Raw genomic sequence first — 21,285 nt, forward strand, 5'->3', positions numbered from 1 at the left:
CATATTCATTCAAAATTAATAGAAATGGAATATAAATACTTCAACAATTTAATACATATATTTGAGACCGCGGTATTTAATTTACAACATACTCTTTACAGTATTATTTAACAGTAAGAGTACATATTTCATTTTCTATATTTATAATAATCTAGCATATTGTTAGAAAGCATTTAATGAATTGGAATAGTTGGTGGGTCCGGAATAGGATCGAACTCGCCAACACTCTCCATATATTGAACATCTTTACGGTACGGTTTTAATTCCCAGTGCATTCGTGATTCCATCGATGTTAGCGCAATGCCAAGATCTTCTAGAGTTGGCAATTTATTTGATACTACGTCAGATATAGCTTCCTGCAAAACGCAATGCCAAATTTAATAATATTGTTTAATTTATCATGTAATTCCAATTTTATTAGAGTTTACGCGTTCTTTTATAGGAAAATTAAAATATACCCTTTCGAAACGTTCCCACTGTAAATTTCCGAGTGGATACGCAGGACTTAAGTATTCGTTCAAAGTAATTTTAAGTTGGAAAAGTGGAGCGTATTTTAAGTGCATCCTTTTGTAGCCATCCTCGACTGGATCGCGTATCCGTATTCGATGGAACCAGTCAAGTAATTCAGACAGTTTATAACGTTTCGGCCTATGCAAACAAAATATTCACATTTTGCAAAAACAATTATGATAGCAATAAATTTGTACAAATATACTCGTTCATACCCAACAAACTGATAAGTTTTGCCAGCTGTATTTCTAGGATCTCTTGCAATAGCCGTAATACCTGCAGAGACATCATATACAGCTACTGGTTGTTTTTCCGTCTTTTCACCTTTTTCCCATAACGGTACACTCCTATAAACAAATTGCATTGTCAAAGAGTATAATTTTTAATATACAAGAAAATTTATTCCTATGCAAAATTACCTGAAATGATGTCTCAATATGCCAGAATAAAAACTTAAAAATCGATCCTCTTGACCCCATATATCCGCTGGCCGAATAATTGTAACCTCGGGAAACTCTTCTTGCACTGCACACTCGCCTTCCCATTTTGTACGAAGAAATTCAGAACCGCCTTTCAATATATGTGACTTAATACAGAAATATTATTAAAACATGAAATTATTAAATCATAAATTAATATAGAAATGTGATTTAAAACTCACCTCCACCTCGTCACCCACATTTAACGCAGACACATGAATAAAGTGCTTAACATTAGCTTCCTTGCACAGTCTAGCGAGTCTTCTGGCTCCCTCAACATGCACCTCGTGAAAAGTGAAGTTTTTAGTTTCCCAATCTCGTCCAATTAGATTGATAACGACATTGGAGTATTTGATACATTTTCTTATCGATTCATCATCACGCAGATGAAACGGATGAAACAAGACTTGTCCCAAATCTCCACAGAGTTTCAGACGGAAGCAATCATACATATCACCTCTGTATGGTATTATTAACTGTAAATCAAACATGACAATCAAACAGCTGATTATATTAAGTTTCAGTTATATTATTATATTGCAATCGAAATTGCCTGTCAATATAGAAATTGTCAGCTATCTTTATTTTGTATGTACCTGAGTGCCAATCTTGCCAAGGCGATTGCACACATAGCGTCCAACGAATCCACCTGCGCCAAACACCGTACATACTATTCCATTGAAGGAACTACGGCCACCTGTACCTCTCTTTAAAGAAGCTGTAGTGGGATCTTTGATGATTTCTGGTTGGGATGAGTAATGATTTATCTGCACCGCAACGGCCGCGATGCATGTTGCCTGCTTTCCTGAAATATACACAAAACAAATATAAAATAAATTCTGTTTGGTTATATAATTACAAAACGCTATCTGTCGCACAACGTGTATATAAAAGAATTATAGGCAATTATGTAAAACATTATTGTACTTTGATTTTTGGAAAGAAGCTAAATATTATAAAAGATGTAAAAAATATGACAATCTTACTTGCTGCTTGTAGAGTATACCTCGGAATCAAGGCGGCCATCTTTTTCGGCCATCCATATGGACTGTGCATTGTACGGATGGATTATGCGCCGTGAGACTAAAATTCTTTGACGCGCAGTCGATTGACAAAAGTTAACCCTCTAATATTAATATAATATATATATATAATTTTTCAAAAGATTGCTTAAATGAAATGAATCAAGTGATTTAAACCGCTCAATAGGAAAAATTACACATTATAAAAATTTACTCTAATCTTATGTTATGTCATATGTCATTTCTTAATTGTTAAATGATCTCTTTATCTTTTCTTTTCGTTCCATGTTTTTCGTAAAAACAAATAGCACAATGAATACTTTAAAATTTATATTAATTGTCTAAAAGCGAGCAAATTTACTAGATGTTGACCAATGAAATTATTAGTATTCTAATAAATTCGTTCACTTTTGTAATTTTCATCTCGTTTCAAGATACAGAATCGATTCCCTATTTTCTGCTTTTTGCTATATTTTACATCTTTTTGTTTCTTATCCGATTGTTTGTTTTGTCGCCCAAGATAAAAGTTGATGAACTTCGGAAGAAGCAAGAAACACTTAATAAGAAATGCAATTGTCGATAAAATGGTTGCAAAGGGAGAAAAAGCAAGAAGTAAAAAGCAAGAAACAGGAAACAAGGAGCACATTGTAGAATAGGCTTTAGGATGAGTTCTGGAACACAATTGGTCCGTTTTTTATTGCTGTACTCTGAACTGATACAATAAGTTGAAGTGAAACAAACGTATTGTATTGTGTGTACCAGTTCAGAAAGTGCAGCAATAAAAAACAGTCCTAATCACGCAAGCAAAAATAAGCGACTTCTTTTGGAAAAGTACATTACTAAAAAGTTCAAAAACTATCCGATAGAGGACTCTGTAAACAAATGAATTACTCCGCGTTCCAAAGCTCATCGAAAATAAACGCTGTACTGCGTTCCATGATCTATCGAAAGGTTTTTAATGTTTATCTTTTATTTTATTGTTATCTTGGAAAGCGCGAAATTTGAATTAGATTTAGTTCGCATCTTATTTTAGTAATTTCGAAAAATTTTGAGGTTACCAAAAGACGCGTACTCAGCCTTGATTATCTTCTTTTTAATTACGTTCTATTTGATAATTTGGACAAACTGTTCTGTGTGATATAAAGACTGACACTAATATTTTTTGGAGTAAGTGGAGAGACTATGTATTTCGCAAGTATTCTGCCAGTAAATGTCTGACGAATGTCCGGTTTTTTGCATTGTTGTACATGTTGTGGTTACAAAGCAGTAAACAAATGAATGAAATAAGTCAAATTGACAAACAAAATTACAGTAATTTTTTATTATTATTAGATGTATTGCTTGCTAATTTGTAAACAGTACTTATGATTTTCTGTATCTATCTAATTTATGTGTACTTATATGTGGGTGTGTATATTGCATTATTTTTTGTAATTTCGCATGTAATCTATTGTAATTAGTTGTTTTTAAAATATTGAGCCTTTTGTGATATCTTTAATAATTGTGTTATGATATGAGATATATATTGTTATATTGCAGTTAATTAAAGAGATACAACCATCATGACTACGACAGCTGTGTATAATTACATGAAAATGCAAAATAGACCTTACAGCGTGAATGATGTAGTCGCGAATTTACTTAATGAACACAGTAAAACTGCAATTCAAAAGGCTATGGATGAATTGGTGACAAAAGGAAAATTGTTCGAAAAAGTAAAAACAAATTTATAACTTTTACAAGAGTAGAATATTTAAAATATGTATGTTTTTATTTTATCCTTAGGTTTATGGCAAACAGAAAATATATTGTGTTGTGCAAGATTCGCGGTATGACACTGATGAGTTAATGAGGATTGACAAGGAACTACAAAGTCATGCCAATGAGATTGAAACTAAATATCAGGAAGTCATGAAAGAAGTGAAAGAACAAGAGACACTTTTAGCTTCTCTAAAGTCAAGTTTAACGCTGGAAGATGTTCAAAAAGAAAAAATTGCTCTACAGGAAAATGTAAAGCAGTTAACACATAAATTGGATAAATTAATGGAAAAAAGTGGTTCTGAAGATTTGCAAGAATCTAAACGAAAAGCACAAGAGAATTTAGATGAATACTCACGCGAATATTTAAAAAGAAAAAAGATATGCGTTGAAATACTGGACTGCATTTTGGAAAGTTATCCTGGTAACAAAGATGAGCTTTATGAGGAAATAGGCATCGATTCAACGACTGTATAATATTCAATGATAAAGATCTTGGTTCACGAAGGTTTTGTAATTATTATACAGTATTTGTTTGTTGTTTTAGTTCCTTACATGTAAAATCATATTTGTATTTAATGAATAAGTGAAATGTTTTGTGTTAAAATGATTAATATAATTTATGTATTATATGAGTTTATTTACATATATGTATGAAAAAAGTATATATATATAATATATAAGTTTATTGCAAAAATTATATGTAAAAACACTTGTGCTGAGTTAAATAGAATTAGTTTAAGTTGCTAAGGATATGCTGCAATATTATTTAACAATTTTTAATTATAGCAGACAAATCAACATTTATTTTGTGCGTTTATATTTTTTTACAGTGCATTGCATTACACAAAGTATTTCAATACTATTATATTTTCTCTGATTATGGATTTTAATATTAAAGCCATCAGTACAATTAGTATCAGTACAATTAGTTGTATTTCCACAGTTATTTTAAAGTTTGTATTTAGGTTATAGGATAATGAAAATATTGAAAACACTTTTAATTTTGACAATTTAAAATTAAATTTCACTGAAAATTTAATTTATAATTGAGAGTCTAATATAAAAAAATCTGCACTATTGATAAATTTGTAACATATTAAGAAGTGAAATTTTTGTTTGTCTAATTATGTATAACTAAAAGGAAATATGATTATAGTTTAATTTTTTGTATGTGAAATATTACAGTATTTTGGTATATGTATCTTTCTCTACATTTACAAGCATAAACTGCTGTGTATAGAGGATTGAAAAAATTCAATCAGGATATAACATATATTCTTAAAAGAATACCCCTTTTTGTTCTTATATAGTACTCCTGTTTCAGTAATTAGAGCATAGACATATCAGCGTGTATGATTCCCTGTAAAATAAATTATATAATTAAATATAGAATATAAATTAGAATATTTCTTTAAAAAAGAATATTTAATTGTTTATCATGAAGTTTTATCTTGTGCCAGAAAATTGAGTCCAAATATCAAAAATTAAAGATAAAAATTAAAAAATCAAATACGATTATAAAATTATTAATAATAAAAAAAGATTAAATGTTTATTTTTGTTAGTAATATAATTTCAATGAATTTCAGATGGTATTAGCACTTATAAAAATATAGTTTCATTGAATTGATTTTACCTCGACAACATTTATATTTATTATCATGTGAAGAGTTTCTTCTTTAATTTGTTCTTCAATGATTTCAATAAATTTATCCATGGAATTTTTCTAATCGCTTGAAAATTGAATTTCGGTAGGAATTTTTCGAGTAATTTTCTCTTTTCATTATCCTTTTCCTTGGTTAATATTCCTTCAAGTACACATTTACCATTCAGACAGATCTAGAAAAGTATTAGATAAATACTTTATACTGTATAGCGCTAATATATATCATAATTAGTTAATAATAATGTCAGGAACTATAATTTGTACAGTAAATATTTCTTACAATCTTATTTTTACATTATTAATAATAATAGCTATTTTTTAAGAACCTAACAAACGAGAATGGATTGAAATAAATTGAAATGGATTCAGATTTTTAGAAATATTGATTCACGAATGTTAAAATGAATGCTTTACAATCCTGAATGCATTTTTATTCATTTATAGGAATTGCATGGAGCATATCTCTATGCCTTTCAATCTAAAAATAATATTAGCTTTTTCTGTGTAAAAACACTATTGTGAATTCTGTTCAATTCAAAATTTTGAATAGGAAAGTTTTTCAATCCAATTGCATCCAATTGAATCTAATTGAATCCAATTGAATCCAATTAAATCCAAAAAAAGTATTCGCTATTTATATATATATATATATATATATATATATATATATATATATATATATATATATAAAATACGCATTCGGATAGAAAAAAAATTCAATCCATTCTCGTTTGCTGGGACTCTCGTTGGGAAATTCAGTGTTCAAAATAAAATAAAGATAACAAAATTCACCAAGCCGTCACCACAAGAAGAACCTTCCGCTGCTGGTGCAGTCGCTCTGCAGTAGCCCTCAATTCCAGGATATTCACAGTCCAAACGAATACAAGCTGTGGTGTCTTTCTATAAAGAAAATGTGCATTATAAATGTTCTCAAAATTTTTTCATAGTAAAGTTGATTTTTTTATATTTTATATATATCGAAATTATATGTATGTTAGCTTACATTACACGCCGCTGTTCCGAAGACCTTATTACACTGATCATCCAAGGACATCAAAGTCCCGGGCAAAATACGCGTCACAGGTTCACCCATTATGGGCTCGTTGTAAAGACACTTTGCTCTATCCTGGCTAAAATAAATAAATTCTTAAATTAATATATTTTATTTAAAAGAAATATGCTCTTACGTTCGTGTCATATGTACTTGATGAAATTATAGAAGGCATTTATGGTGCACGGCGACCATTCGAAGCCATTCTCATCCAACATCAGTCCGCTGGTCATGATGAAACCATCATTAGCTGGACAATCTCTGGCGCCCTTCGGATTGCCATCGTGACGTGCCCCTATCCTGCAATGTAAAAAAAATCTTTTTATTATCGAACTTCCAAATTGAAAATTGAATAATTTCTAATTTTATACCGTGAAATATTGTGTATCTTTTTCTTCCTTATATTTATACTATTTTTAATGACACAGAAGCTATAATTCATGTGTTTCTCGTTTAGATCGTATAGAATCTTCTTTCTGACAAAAATTAAAAATACAATTTTTTACGAGCTTCTTTCTACGACGACAGAAAAAATTATAAAATGCATGCAAATATATTAACTTACAGATGACCGACTTCATGAGCAGTTACGATGATACCGGAAAATCCACCATTATCTTCAATCATTCCTACGGCTTCGGATGATTGTTTTGTTTTGTTTCTGTTGCATGCACCGGCTACGTATGCGTAACCTGCAGCCGCAAAATTTATCATTATTTTATATTTTTGCAAAGGATAATTAATAATACAAGAAATACGGAAAGAGCCGCATTTGTCATATAATACGTTATCTTGGCAGACTTACCCAAAGTCGATGGCTCGCAATAGTCATCAGTAATCATATTGCACAAATCTAGACTGAAATTATATCGGATTGTATTATTTTTTTTGTTCAAGAGAGTGGATTGAAATGAATTGAAATGGATTCAGATTTTCAGAAATATTGATTCACGAATGTTAAAATGAATGCTTTTCAATCCTGAATGCATTTTTATTCATTTATAGGAATTGCATATCTTGATATCTTTCAATCTAAAAATAATATTAGCTTTTTCTGTGCAACAACAATACAACAACAACACACATACACACACAAAACACAAATTGTAAATACTATTCAATTCAAAATTTTGAATAGGAAATGCGGTTTTTCAATCCAATTGCATCCAATTGAATCTAATTGAATCCAATTAAATTCAATTAAATTCAAAAAAAAGTATTCGCTATTTAAAATATACATTTGAATAGAAAAACATTTCAATCCATTTTAATCCATTCTCGTTTGCTGGACAGGTACTTACTTTGTCATAGCGATCGCTATGTCGTAAAAATCTGTTGGGAATCTACTCTCGCGATAGAAGTAATCTCCCATGTTGCGTAGAGCACGATCCGCATCTAGGGATGAAACTTCGAAACGATTGTTTTCTAAATATGGAGTTGCATCCTTGTCCTAAAATATAAATGACATTAAAAATAATATATAATATATATATATATATATATATATATATATATATATCAAACATGTTATAAATATTATTTAACTCAGAAATTGTCTTCTTTTAAATTTTGATGTAAAATAATTAAAAGATATTTATATGTGATACACGTGTATTTGAATATAATGAAGGATTTGAATGTAGGGGAGACAGGAGCCAATTGTCAGAGTTTTTGAATTAGTGATTTTTAGAAAAAAGTACATGCCTGATTTTGAAATATTATGCACGTTATAATATATTTACGTTATAATGTACTTATCCTTTAGGTATTAAAAAAAATATTATTCGTGAATTCATTATATCGTAAAAATAAGTTATTTAATTTTAAATGAGGCTGCGAAAATGTGACAATTAACTCCTATTCTGGATTGATTGTTACATGTTCTAGGATTGGCAGTAGCATATTTGTTATGGACAACACATATAAAAAATACAATTTTTATTTTAATATCAGTTCTATATTTTGAGAAATAATAGTAATTATAGTATTAATTCAAATAAAATAGTTATTTTAATTATAAAATACTAATTTGTTTTTTGTACTGTAGTCTCTATATGAAAAATAAAAAAACATATATGTCTATAATATATCTATAAGTATATTCTCTAAAAATGTATTTTTTAAAGATATTAAAATTAATTATTTAAACTAATTTCGTCTTATTTTGATCAATCTATTCTACATAGCCATTTTTAATAAAAGAGATTGTATTTACAAACTTTATCACGATAATGATTAATTAATTGTAACACAGATCTTCTAAGATATGTCATTTTCTATGAATATAAGGATATTGCAATTAATAATCCCAAAGACTTGTCAGACAATAAAATAGGTGATAAGAAAAATTTACTCATCAACTTCATTTTCTTAAAAATCGTTATAAATAATATATACAATGCTTGTAGCGCAAATCATTTTACATAACAAATTAATATTATATCAGCAATGTACAGTAAAAAAAAAAATTTTTCTGCCACATTCTGTTTGAGTTATAAGCATTTTGATAATCAACCTCGTATGACAACCAGCTGAATCAGCCCCAGTCTCTCCTATTCGAATATTAAGCTAAAACTTACAACGCTTATGATTATTCCTGCGATATTAAGCCGAATTTTCGGCGTAGTTAGCAAACGATATCTCAAATCGACTCCGTTCCAAAACGAAACGAGGTATCTTATGGCTTGCTCGATATTTCCGCCAAGTAATCTGCAATAAATAGAAAAATTAATATTTTATAAAAAAAATAATAATGTATATTTATTATAAAATTTATGATTATTTGTTATATAATTAGCAGCATATATTTCACTTACTGATATATACTGTAATCTGCTACTACTAAAAATTCTGGATAAATGATGTCCGGAACATTGCGTTTCACTTCTTGGTCCTCAGGATCTGTAATTTCTGAAGAACCACAAGAGTATTGAATAAGAAATCTGCCCGAACTGAAATTTGAGTGAATCTAAAAGGGAATGCATACGTGAAATTTTTATGTAAGTATTCAAATAGCTTACTAAAATCTTTCTGATCTGATGAAGGCATTTTGTACACTACGTGATGATGCGTGTAAGCCAGGTTATCGTTGTTCGTCACATTCTTCTCATGAAGCAGGTCAAAGAGTTTGCGTTCTCCGTAAAGAACATGATCTAATATTCGTCGCGGCAGAGATTTGATGACGTATGTATTGTTAAGCACTCCGTTCTACAGAAAGAAAAGCGTTATTGATTTACATTCATATGTATATTAAAAAAAAGAAAAATTATTTGATTTCGATCGCAACTTTGAGATGCAATTGGAATCCTTACCAAATGAACTTGACCGTCAGGAGTAGGAGTTAGCAAAACTGAACTCGAAGTGCGTACGTCTTGAAGAATGACTCCTACAGAATCCATAGCCTACGAGAAAGTAATAATAAGAAAGACATTTTTTCATAAATCCATCTCGCATATAGTATTTTTTTTTTTACTATTGTAAAGATATAAGAGTTGAAAGACACATACCTTGGGTACTTGTTTGTATTGCAATCCTTCGGGTGCTTCTGGATTAGATGAAACGGTCCATACGGGTGTATTCTTACTAGCAAGGATTCCTTCCGTGGGATTCAAGTATAAGTTGATGTCATCGTTGAAAACCTTTATCTTGAGTTCATTTATATTTTCTTTCATTTCCTCGTTCTTCGATATGCGATGCAATACAGGCACCACTTCATATTCAGGTACTGAAAGTTAATATAAATTGAGAATATACGAACTATATACATATAATTTAATGCTATTATTTTGTAATAAGTTATAATTGCAATAATAATATTATTAATTAAGTATTATTGATCTAAGAAAAATTTGTATAATTTTTAAGAAAAAGTACTATGAAAATAAAAGGATCTTTCTGTAAAAAGAAACCTTGTCACTCACCAAGATGATGTGGCTTGTTAAAAATGGACATCACTTCGTTCAGCGTCATGTACTCGTGAAGCTGAAAATATGTCCTTTTTTCTAACATTCTATAGCTTCGCAGTTTTCTTTTATGCGGATAAAACGATAACTGAATTAGGCGTTTGTACTTATTCTAAACGTTACCTGTTTGCATCGTGAAAACGATATTCCAGCCAGGCATAATAGAAATATCGCACGGAACATTCTTTATAATATCTTAGCGAAAGGTGATCTTCGAATTTCTCGTAATTTCCGAAACGAAATGAACTGTTCGGCATCAAATAATATAAAGCTGCGATCTCTCTCGTTGTCTCGATATTCATGAATATTTCGATCTTCCAGCGAGAGAGCCCGAATACAAAAAAGGCTATTTCACGTAAATAGTTCACATAAATTAACTGATCGATATTTGATCTATGCTCGCGATTAAACGGAAAAACACTTGTACATATAACGAATGATTTGCGCGCGAACACGATAATGAAGAAAGAATTATACAAATTCATAATTCTTGTGTGTGACAACATACGAAAACCTGATGATGAATTAAATGTTCTGTCGATGATCAAATTGGGGGATTGTTTACTGCTCAAATTTTTTGCTCCAATTGTGTTCGCATTTTTAAATAAAAATATATTACACTTAAACTATTTGTTTATGAGAAAGGAAATAAAAATTTATGAGAAAGAATAATAAAAAATAAAAAGATAAAACGAAGGAAGTCAAATTGATTAAAGAATAAAATAATGAATTAATTGATTAACTAATTGAGTAGAATCGTTAAGGTACTTGAAGAATAAACAGGTATAGGGAATTCATTTACGCTAAACATTTTTATTTTCAAAAAGATATTAATAAATAAGATAATCGTGTAATTCTCCTCGAGAAAAAGAAAGAAAAGGAACAGAAGAAAAAGATAATACACTAATTGCGTCAAGACATCGTGATATCGGAACGTTGATCCACATCTGGTTTATGTATACTTGTCCAAGATACAAAGTATCTTGTCTTACATAAATAATTATTTTTTTCTCGAAGGACGCTTTTCTAAATTTTTCCAGCTTCGTTTATTGACATTTGAAATATTTTTGCGTCTGTTTGTTCAATCAGAATTGATAATGGAATCGACATCGAATCGACTGGGAAACAAACCATTTATCACATGCTTATGAACTTTGATATGCATCTATAATGCGTGAGGTACATTCACATATATCACTTCATTGCAGATCCGCGCCGATTGCAGATACGACAATTAACAAATGCTGAATAAAAAATATTATGTGCATAAGCAGCACGTTACATGAAACATAGCGACGTTCAGAATCAATCAATCATCTGCAGCTCTATCTTATTAGAAATCTTAATGACTACTGTTGTTGCAACTGAAATGTTTCGAGAATTATAATGTTATTTGATTTTCACTTACATATGAATCGTTTTCGTGTTTTTCTAAAATCACTACTTTACTCCAGTCTTTATCTAATCTTTTTTTAATAAAGCTCTAATAAAATCATTTAGTTTCTTTCCATGTATCTATTATCTATTATCAATTATACATTTGAAGAAAACTCAGATTGCATTCTTTTATGTATCTATTTTTCAGATTTTAATGTGATTTTTAACATAAATACTATTGTCTTTAATTAAATAAATAAATATTCATAATAACAATAACTTTTAATTCGCAAGTTGGAAAGTTACAGTATAGTTGCCTACAAAATATTTTTCAATTGAAATTTATTAATCATCTTTTTTTCAAATTAAAATGTACGAAATATACAGAATGATGTAAAAATTTCCTTTCTGCGAAATATCCCAGACTTTCACAAATATTTTATGTCTCTCTAATTATATAATTTATAAATATAATTACATAAATTATATATTATTATATGGGTAGGAGAAAAAGAAAGAATGTTTTAATTATTCCCATTTATTGTCTTGCGCTATACATTTTCCGTAAATTCCGAATGGCTTTCATATGCGCGCGCACACGCGCGTTTTTACGCTCGCGAAAAATATACGCACCTGTGCCTGTGTAACGAGTCTTTCGCGAGATCGCTTCTTATCGAATAAATATGAACGCAGCCGAAATCTCTATCGTACCGATTGATAATCCATTCCTTTTTAGAGATTCACTACATTGTTCGGTACAATCTTGGTACCGAAAAAATTGGTACTGTAAAAATTACGTCTGGAAGTATGCGAGACACGCAGCTACAGCTATAAGAGTCCAATGTGATTATCGCGATCGAGGAACCGCACGAGGATCTAACGTAGATTTTCTCGTCTATCCGCGAAAAAAAGGAAAGAGAAAGAGAAAGAGTTGACAAGCGCGAAAGATCTTTCCCGAACTCCTTCCGATGCGGCGCTTTTCCGGATGCTGCGTTACGACGGCGAGAAGCGATAGGGCGCCTAATAAAATCGTCATCCGTGGCGGGCGTCTAAGCGCGACGTCTTCAAGTAAACTATCGAATTGATTTTTCTTTTTCTTTCTTATTTTTTGTCCTTAGTGTTATTATTTAGTCAGCACAGATCGTCTTCAGGGACGCGCAGCAGCGACTCTTCACAGATTGTAGATGGCACAGCCATGTTCTTAGCCTGTCAATCAGCTCCGCGCAATCTGACCCCACGTCCGTGCATTCACCGGCCTCTGTTCCTGGAAACAAGACGAATGAATTGATATGCGAAATGCGAATTCAATTGAATACATAGCGTTCAATTAAAATAATTTACTGACGATGCATGCACTGAAACAAAAAATTGGCTGAATATAGCATAGTATTTTTAATTGGCTGCAACAATCAATTTTTGGTTGCGTTAGCCTATTCACCGACAAGATACTATTAAAGATTGACATCCTTACGGGAGTTCGATCTTTGTTATATTAAAGTGATTAAGAGTAAAAAATTGATAATATTGTACTAATTTTTTGATTTATTGCTTTAGTAAACGTGTTTGTTGTCAATGTGTGTATATGCATTTAAAATTCAATAATACTCGATTTTTCTTTAAAATTGTGATTTCAGTGTTCCTTATCGTTGTGATCAGTTAAAGTCTGATTACCAACAGAGATGATAACTGCAGAGAAAAAAAATTGTAATTTTTCATCAATAGAATATTTTTCATATATAGAATATTATAACTGTACAAGTATGCATATTTATTTATGGAGCATTTATGTAATAAAAAATCATAAATTTAATAATATATTAGTTATACAAATATTTATGTTAATAATAGCAAATTTATATCAATTGTTGATAATGTCAGCGTTCTCCAATTATCTTGAAGCCTTTTTTATACCGTTGAAAATTTGTCCAGGATTGATAATCTTTAATAGTATCTCGTCGGTGGTCTATAAAATTATATATACTAACATTGCGGATAGGCTAACGCAACCAAAACTTGAGCCAATTAAAAATGCTATGCCATATTTTACCATCTAAATTGTTGCAGCAGCCAATCTCTTTTTTCAGTGTATCAGCCTGAAATAGAATTTAGTGCAACAATAAAATTATTAAACAATAAGAATCTTATTTTAGACTGTACATGTGAGAACACAATCAATATGAATTAGAAATTATAAATGCGATAATAATTCAATGTAAATTTTATATACATATATATATATATATATATATGTGTGTATATAAAATTTACATTGAATTATATATATATAAAATTCACATTAAATGATTTAAGCATTAAAGATTCAGCTCGACCATTGTAGGTAAAAAAAATAATTAGTTATTCATAGAAACTATTATATAATACACTTATCATCGGTTTTACGTCCATAGATTTTATTATATATATATACACAAACGTATTATTAGGTATATACAGGTATCACATATATTCAGGTATCACTGTCCCGCTAGTGAATTTGTTGCAAAGAGATATAAAAAACGAGAGATGTATACACGTTTACGATGCTCATATGCATCTTTATCGAAGATACAAGAGTATCTTCTATCACTTCTATTGAACAACGTTATAATCTTCATTTGTAACGTATTTAAAGATCGATCCGATAGAAGATATTTACAAAGATATACATATAAAATATTGTATATGAAAAAGATAAACTGTTGAAACTCTGAGTTAATTTAATCGATATTATTACATTCTATGAAGTTGAAGAGCCAGTGTTAACAAAACAGAATTTTCGATAATCGGTATAAAGTACCTTTATCGATTTGTGAGATCGATTGCATGATGAAAATTCAGTTTATGATATTTTCATATTTCATTAGTGACATTAGACGAAACATAGAGAAGATACACATATATTATACAAAATAATAAAACATCAAATATTGCCAAGTATTATCAGAAGACTGATGAAACAATAATGGAGAGAGACGTATCGGGACCAATGTCTCTCAAAAAATTCCTCGCAGGCAGAATTTTCTACCGGAGAAGATGACAGAAATAGAAAAGACACAGAGAAAAAGATCGTCGGCTTTCAAGAATCTGTTACATTAACGGCAAGAGACGATCATGCAAAATTAAGTAACGACTCGACGTAAAAGTCGGAAGATAGAAAAAGATATAGCAGTGATACAGGATTTAGTTCAGAATTCTCTTACCGCGGCCGTCATTTCGAAGGCCGTTCTGATATCCTTTGGTCGTCGTGGAAAACGATATCACCGTGTTTTTATACTTGAATGGACTAACTTTTGGACCGTAAGTGATCTTTGGAGTGGTACTGACGGTGTAATATGAGTTGAAAAAATTGCTTCTTCTGGTGGTAGTGCTGAAGCCGCCACCAGTACTGCTATTACTATTGTTACTATTATTATTATTGTATCTAGTCTTGTACTGATCGGTGTATAAGTTATTGATAATTGTCCGCGTATATTTTGACACTGTCGTTGCAAACAGATTTGTGACGTGTTTGTAGGGATAAGTCGACGTCCTTATCGTCGTCGTCGTCGGTGTCGACGGGGTGCTTGATAATGGAATGCTCTGTGTTGCTTCCCATGGATACCTGTGTGCATATTATCACGGTGTTACTATATATGGTGTTGCATTTGTATACCTCTGCACTATATTCTGCTAAATGACAGCGTCTATTAATTAAAGTTAATTAACAGTTAGTGAATACGTTGATTCACACTTCTTAAATTGAAGTAACGATATGCTAAAATTCATGAGTGGGTCACCTAGAAATACACTTGTCGATGTTCAACAAATGTCGCTGATGTATATAACTTCAATTCTTAACTTCGAAATTAAAAAAAATGTTTTAATATATTTGAAGATTATTTATATATTCATATTACTATGTAAAAGTTTTGCATTTGCTTTTAGTGAAGATTAATTGATCAAAACGCATAAATTTTCTTCATCATTTTTCATGGTATTCAAGAATTAAAATTAGTTACGCGCGGAGTTTTGTTGCACGCGTTACGAAATAAAGAATCACTCGAGTTCTCGGATCATTACCTGTAATCTGTGTTGTTGTAATGAGCGAATATCGGCCGGGTGTGTATTGCAGAATTGAATATGCTATCTCGACGTACATACGTCGGAATGTTCTGCGTATAATCCGGTATTATGTTCTCGTGCTCCGCGACGCACTTCCCGTTCAGACAGTACTGGAAATCAATGTCAACGAACAAGCGATTAAACAACTGTGCAAAGACATCTCGAGAAGATATATGCCAAATATTATTATCTCGGCGCTGTTATGTAAAATTACATGATATTATAGCATCGCATTGTCGACACTAGCCAGGATTTATGAGATCACTTCTGATGTAATTGCTCGTTACAATTGCGACAGACGCGTCGCGGAAGCTACATCATAGTCCAGCTCATGCAAACTGCATAATACATATATTAGTTGAAATATCATATGCCGAGAAAAATATTTCTTTTACAAACAGAAATAAGGCAATTGTTATTGTAGCGGTGCTGAAATTTATTTGCAACTTTCGGCTAATTTTCAACTTGGTTCCCTTCTCTCACCAGCAACTCTCGCGTAGTCTAAATGTCAATCGGCCAAAAATTGGTCGAAAGTAAATTTTAGCACTGTTGTAAGTTCTCGTTTTACCTGACCATCTCCGCACGGCGATCCTTCCGCTGCTGGGCGATACGCGACGCAATATCCGGATCCGGCGTCGAAACAGAATAGCTGAGCGCAAACTCGATCGTCTTTCTAAATATACGAAATATAAATAGTTAAAAATATAAAAGTTAAATAAATAAAATAAATAGATGTGAGTAAGAATCATATGAATATTTTTCATAAGAATAATCTTAGATCCAACACCACACAGTTTAATATTCTATATAAAGCTTTATTAAAGTAAAAAAGACTTCAGAAATTAAGAAGACTTCAAACTTAATTACGCCCACTTTTTTCGTATTATAAAGACTGATACGTACGAAACAAGCGCTTGTTCCACGATCTTTCCGACATTGCGCATCTAAGGATAGGAGTTTGCCCGGAAGAACTCTTGGCAGCGCCTCGTCTTCGTGAGGCGCATTGTATAAGCAGGTCGCTGTATCACCACTACAAATAAAAAAAGGTAGCGTAGATTTAGTAACCTCCATTTACTTTTTATTTTAAGAAGAGCTTATTTCATTTTAATAATCTGATTATTTATTTACACACAGTAAATTGCTTTCTAAAAGATAGAAGCTGTAGACACACTGTATATCAAGTCAAAATCAATTTGAAAAATTAGAAAAAGATAGTATAATAAAAATAACAAATTCTTTCGTACACTTTCCAATAACAGATTAAAGTTAGCGTTACATACAGTTACCTACTTTAGAAAATGATGGAAGGAGGACACACTGCAGTGGGACCATTTGAAGCCCTTCTCGGTGTGCCTAAGATCGCTCATGATATATCCGTCTTCCCATCGACATTTTTCTGCTCCTGGTCCACCCAGGTAGCTAGGTGGTGGTGAACCGTCGTGAACGGCACCCAATCTACGATTCACGTAAAGTGTACGTTTTATTTTCAGTGGTATCAATCGATTCTCATTTCAGGTAAAAGAAGGTGGGTACGTAGCAATAGATAAAAATGAGAAGAAACAGGTTTGTATGATAATTTATGCTTACAGGTGGCCGACCTCGTGCGCAGCGACGATGATACCGCTGAATCCACCGGTATCTTCGATGATAGCGACCGAATTCACCTTCTCAAGACGTTTATTCACGACGCACGCCCCGCCGACATATGCGAATCCTATGCAGAAGAGACTCTTTAGTATGCCTTGTGTTTGCGTTCCCTGGCTATGTGCATACATCGAACGGTAGTACTACTTTATTACTATTAGAATCATATTCGGTATTAACGCAAGCTGTCTCGTTAAATTAGCGACAGAAGTATGTCTTCACTGTAAACACTTGTTAACGCTAATTATTCTATTTTTTAAATCTCGGGATCTTGACTTTAGGGACATTGCAGGTCCATCAAGTTCGATTGCTCTTAGTCGTAATTTGTGTTCAACGTAGTTTCGATATTTACGTTTGCGTTTACGGTGAAGAAACACGCGTTGTTAATATACCATAGACATTGCTAGTATCTCGTGCTTTCGCACCCTATGAGGATTATTATTAATTATTTATTATTATTAATTCATTTGTGGATAAATGTTAAAAACAAGTAGTTATGTCGATATATATGCGGCATGCATCCGTTAATTCGTCGCCCAATGGTTAACGAGAGAGTTAGCCGAAGATATTGCATAGTTTACGTTCGAAATGTCTACGAATTGGCCAATCAACAGATCGGACGTCATTGCCTTCCTTTCCCTGATTCAATATCGACCGATTACGAAAAAGTAGGCACATCTCTTTTTAAAGTTGTTCTCCTTAGGGATTTCAAAGACTTACCAAAGACCACGATCCATGGCAATGTAATGCAGCCAAAGGTATACAAGAGTCATAAATTATTACTCAGGAGAGATACAGAACAAAGAGCGCAGGTGATATAAAAAGAAAAAAAAGAATAAAGACGGCAGGAGAAATTGAATTTTGAGCGACTGTTTTCTATTGTTTTTTTTTTGGTCGAAAAAATAATGAAATATACGAGCGAGATACATGTAATTACTGAAATTGTAATGATTATTTGATGTATAAAAGATCGTGAAACAACAGTATGTATATACATAAAATGCGGAAACTGTAATAATTGTGTAGATACAGTGGCGGATCCATTACGACCCAATATAGAATTATCGCTACTCAAGGAACACATAAAAATTAACAAAAAATCAAAATGACTTTACTTAAAGTCAAACACTCCAATTTTGTAACTAAAAATCATTATTTTGACGCTAAAGTACATAATTTTGATTTTCTCTTGACTTGGTGTGTTTCTTGGATAAATTTCATTATATTTTGTATCTGTACTGTATTTTTGTCAACTGTGGTATTTGAATTGTTGAATCGAGATGCGCCAAAATTATCTCGATCCGTCACTGTATAAATACCTAGTATATATGTAAAATAGATATAAACACATATAGAAGTAGGTTTTAAGCAACTGTGCAAGGGAACAGCAGAGTTTGAAAAAGGCAATTGCTTGACGAATCTGTATGATGCGCGCATGAAATCATTACGTAAGAAAAGAAGAATATAAGGCATTAGAAGTAAAGTATTGAAAGTATATATGATATTGATACAAAGCTGATACATACACAAGTAAAGTATGTAACAGAAATTTGCTTTGAGTAACTTCTACGATTGCCTTCTAAGTCTCGAAAAATAAAAATCAGTAAATAGAACTTTAAGTGTTTCTCTTCTAATTTCTTGATTTTATAAATAAAATTTACTAGATTTCCTTTATTTATCTGTATTTGCACTAAATATCAAAATTGGAAATCTGGAGATTGAAACTTTATAAGGCAGTGCGTAATGTGCAAGACTTAAAAGTTGAAAAAGCTAAAAAATAACGGTTTCCTTCTTCGAAAAAAAAAAAAACATACCTGCGGTTCCTCTATTGCACACATCATTCGCGTATTGCCTCCTGCACATATCTAATCTGCAATGCAATAACAAAAATACTCTTTATCATGTAGATTTACATACTCAGTGACATTTCTGACCTGGTCACGGGACAGACAATATTTAGACGGTGAAACTCCAGACACCGTACATATTAATTCTTTTACAATACTGCACAAGAGAACAATACAAAAAAAAAATGTGAAAATAGACGCGTGGAATCATCGCTTGAACGAGTTTGAAACGATTCAATGTCGTGGTTCGCTAGATTTCTCTCGGGTTGAAATACAAATGATAATCATCCTCTCGAGAAACTGTAACCGCCAAGTATAAAACACCCTACCCTGCGTTTTGAGAGAAAGTTCCGTGATGTCCTTGCGATAGTCAGTAAATGTGGATTTGCGTGATCGAAAGCAACACCCGCGAAGCGAACGTCGCAAAAAAAACTAGGATTCGTAACCGGCACAATTTTAGCATGGTCGAATTTCGATAGTTAAGACACGTAAAAACAATTTTCCTAATAACGGAGCCAAAATTGTGTCAATTTCAATCCTTACTAGAAATTCTCCGCAAAGATAAAAAAAAAATTTAAAAAAAAATGCGCTCCTTCCTCGAGGCAGCCTTGAAAAAACGAGTGTTGCGGAAGCGCACGTGTAGCCAATGTGTGAAATATTAAACAAAAAAATTAATAAGTAAATAAAAGCAAAGAAACCGCGCCGAGCGCGTTTAGTGCATGAATCAATGCCCGCTTATTAAACGGTGATCTCGTATCGGATTTCATTAATCAATTGTACGCGATTGCGAGTTGGCATTTCGATTAAGCGTGACAGACGTTGCGGGTCCGATTTATTGTACAAGATTTTACATTCATACGGTGCACTGTTTCGTAACTGAAAGAGGAATTCGTTTAACAAATCATAAACTTGTAAATTACGTAGATTTGCATAAATGAAGACTTAATATGCATGGATTGTGTTTTGCCCCATTCATTTTATTAATTTGAATTGATTCATGAGTTCAAAATATATTCAAATTGTGCTGCAAAAATGTTAAGGACTGAAATATTATTATTATTAATTCATATGTATTATATTAGAAATAAAATTTATCTAAATATATATAATAATACGGTAATTCACTTCAATAATTATAATTTCCGGTTGGATTAATATTTCAGTTCTCTTTATTTTCTATATTTTTACATCTGATTGGATGTAACCCTATCTAAAGTGTTGCAAAATACTTGTAATAAAAAAACACGAATTCGTCGGAAGGAAAAAAAGATTTACATTAAAGCCTGTTCAACCTACGTAGTATTGCGTAATTCACACATACAAATGATTCTCTCTGCGAAACGCTATATATTTTTAAGAAGTTACAGGAAATTGATTTCAACTTGATCTTTTCCAATGCAAATGTCAAACTGGATATTTTATATATTCAGTGATACGTTTTGATTTTTACGGATCTGCGAATCTATGTATTCCGTGCATCAATTAGCATGATTGTCTGATGTTATGATGTTTTGGGATCACATCGCGGTCGCGAATTATGCGTTATCAATTAAATTAAGATTAGTGGTACCAAACCCACTCCTCATTCGTTCCTCCTTGCTCGAGCGTGTGCGTAAGAAGCTCTGGTGAATTACAAGTGCATTGTCTCGCAGACAAGGATTACAAGTTCTTAATTTCGCTCGTTGGAATCACGCGAGGAAGATATTTCTATTTGAAGCTGTTTTTGTATCAGCGAGTGATGGGATTTCTTGCATTATCGCAATTCGTCGAAAAATATATAATATATAAATATAAAATATAAATATATTTCTCGAAAAATATCTTCCCCAAGAATCCCAAGACATCCCCTAACTCTACTATATCTGT

The 21,285-nt window shown here is 31.7% G+C and overlaps 4 protein-coding genes across 12 annotated transcripts in view; 1 reads left to right on the top strand and 3 right to left on the bottom strand.

Moving 5' to 3' along the window:
* Window positions 1–36: 36 nt before the first annotated feature.
* Window positions 37–2,099, bottom strand: ND-39 (NADH:ubiquinone oxidoreductase subunit 39). Its single transcript, XM_011068812.2, has 7 exons — window positions 1,976–2,099; window positions 1,586–1,794; window positions 1,172–1,465; window positions 930–1,096; window positions 726–857; window positions 459–648; window positions 37–356 (listed from the first exon to the last, which is right to left on the bottom strand). Exons 1-7 carry the CDS (start codon window positions 2,043–2,045, stop codon window positions 174–176), a joined length of 1,245 nt encoding a protein of 414 aa, XP_011067114.1. The 5' UTR covers window positions 2,046–2,099; the 3' UTR covers window positions 37–173.
* Window positions 2,100–2,934: 835 nt separating this feature from the next.
* LOC105153770 (homologous-pairing protein 2 homolog) lies at window positions 2,935–4,522 on the top strand. Of its 3 annotated transcripts, none has more exons than XM_011068809.2 (3): window positions 2,935–3,178; window positions 3,551–3,726; window positions 3,797–4,522. In XM_011068809.2, exons 2-3 carry the CDS (start codon window positions 3,574–3,576, stop codon window positions 4,244–4,246), a joined length of 603 nt encoding a protein of 200 aa, XP_011067111.1. In that variant the 5' UTR covers window positions 2,935–3,178; window positions 3,551–3,573; the 3' UTR covers window positions 4,247–4,522. The 3 variants fall into 3 exon arrangements, with proteins under 3 accessions (XP_011067111.1, XP_011067113.1, XP_011067112.1); XM_011068811.2 differs by lacking the exon at window positions 2,935–3,178 and adding an exon at window positions 3,185–3,418; XM_011068810.2 differs by lacking the exon at window positions 2,935–3,178 and adding an exon at window positions 3,185–3,322.
* Window positions 4,523–4,545: 23 nt separating this feature from the next.
* On the bottom strand, window positions 4,546–11,094 carry LOC105153777 (A disintegrin and metalloproteinase with thrombospondin motifs like). 3 transcript variants are annotated; one of them, XM_087408471.1, is made up of 16 exons: window positions 10,574–11,092; window positions 10,409–10,469; window positions 9,995–10,212; window positions 9,800–9,889; window positions 9,509–9,695; window positions 9,305–9,398; window positions 9,068–9,197; window positions 7,790–7,938; window positions 7,294–7,346; window positions 7,054–7,180; window positions 6,860–6,964; window positions 6,642–6,788; window positions 6,441–6,567; window positions 6,230–6,337; window positions 5,408–5,610; window positions 4,546–5,132 (listed from the first exon to the last, which is right to left on the bottom strand). In XM_087408471.1, exons 1-15 carry the CDS (start codon window positions 10,631–10,633, stop codon window positions 5,431–5,433), a joined length of 1,836 nt encoding a protein of 611 aa, XP_087264597.1. In that variant the 5' UTR covers window positions 10,634–11,092; the 3' UTR covers window positions 4,546–5,132; window positions 5,408–5,430. The 3 variants fall into 3 exon arrangements, with proteins under 3 accessions (XP_087264597.1, XP_087264596.1, XP_011067120.2); XM_087408470.1 differs by having other exon boundaries at window positions 4,546–5,610; window positions 10,574–11,094; XM_011068818.2 differs by lacking the exon at window positions 6,860–6,964 and having other exon boundaries at window positions 4,546–5,610; window positions 10,574–11,090.
* Window positions 11,095–12,349: 1,255 nt separating this feature from the next.
* sona (sol narae metalloprotease) overlaps window positions 12,350–21,285 on the bottom strand; it is a 54,850-nt gene continuing 45,914 nt past the window's right edge. For 4 of the 5 annotated variants that reach the window (XM_011068804.2, XM_011068807.2, XM_087408462.1 and 1 more), the window contains 8 exons: window positions 19,387–19,442; window positions 17,516–17,642; window positions 17,219–17,383; window positions 16,832–16,958; window positions 16,497–16,601; window positions 15,887–16,038; window positions 15,028–15,428; window positions 12,350–13,091 (listed from right to left, as the gene is read on the bottom strand). In XM_011068804.2, coding sequence (XP_011067106.2) covers window positions 12,955–13,091; window positions 15,028–15,428; window positions 15,887–16,038; window positions 16,497–16,601; window positions 16,832–16,958; window positions 17,219–17,383; window positions 17,516–17,642; window positions 19,387–19,442 — 1,270 coding nt within the window. In that variant the 3' untranslated portion in view covers window positions 12,350–12,954. The remainder of the gene's footprint in view (window positions 13,092–15,027; window positions 15,429–15,886; window positions 16,039–16,496; window positions 16,602–16,831; window positions 16,959–17,218; window positions 17,384–17,515; window positions 17,643–19,386; window positions 19,443–21,285) is intronic. The other variant, XM_011068808.2, reaches the window with a different exon arrangement.

Source organism: Acromyrmex echinatior, chromosome 8 (assembly GCF_024713525.1).
Source record: "Acromyrmex echinatior isolate Ae372 chromosome 8, ASM2471352v2, whole genome shotgun sequence".
Lineage (NCBI taxonomy): Eukaryota > Metazoa > Arthropoda > Insecta > Hymenoptera > Formicidae > Acromyrmex > Acromyrmex echinatior.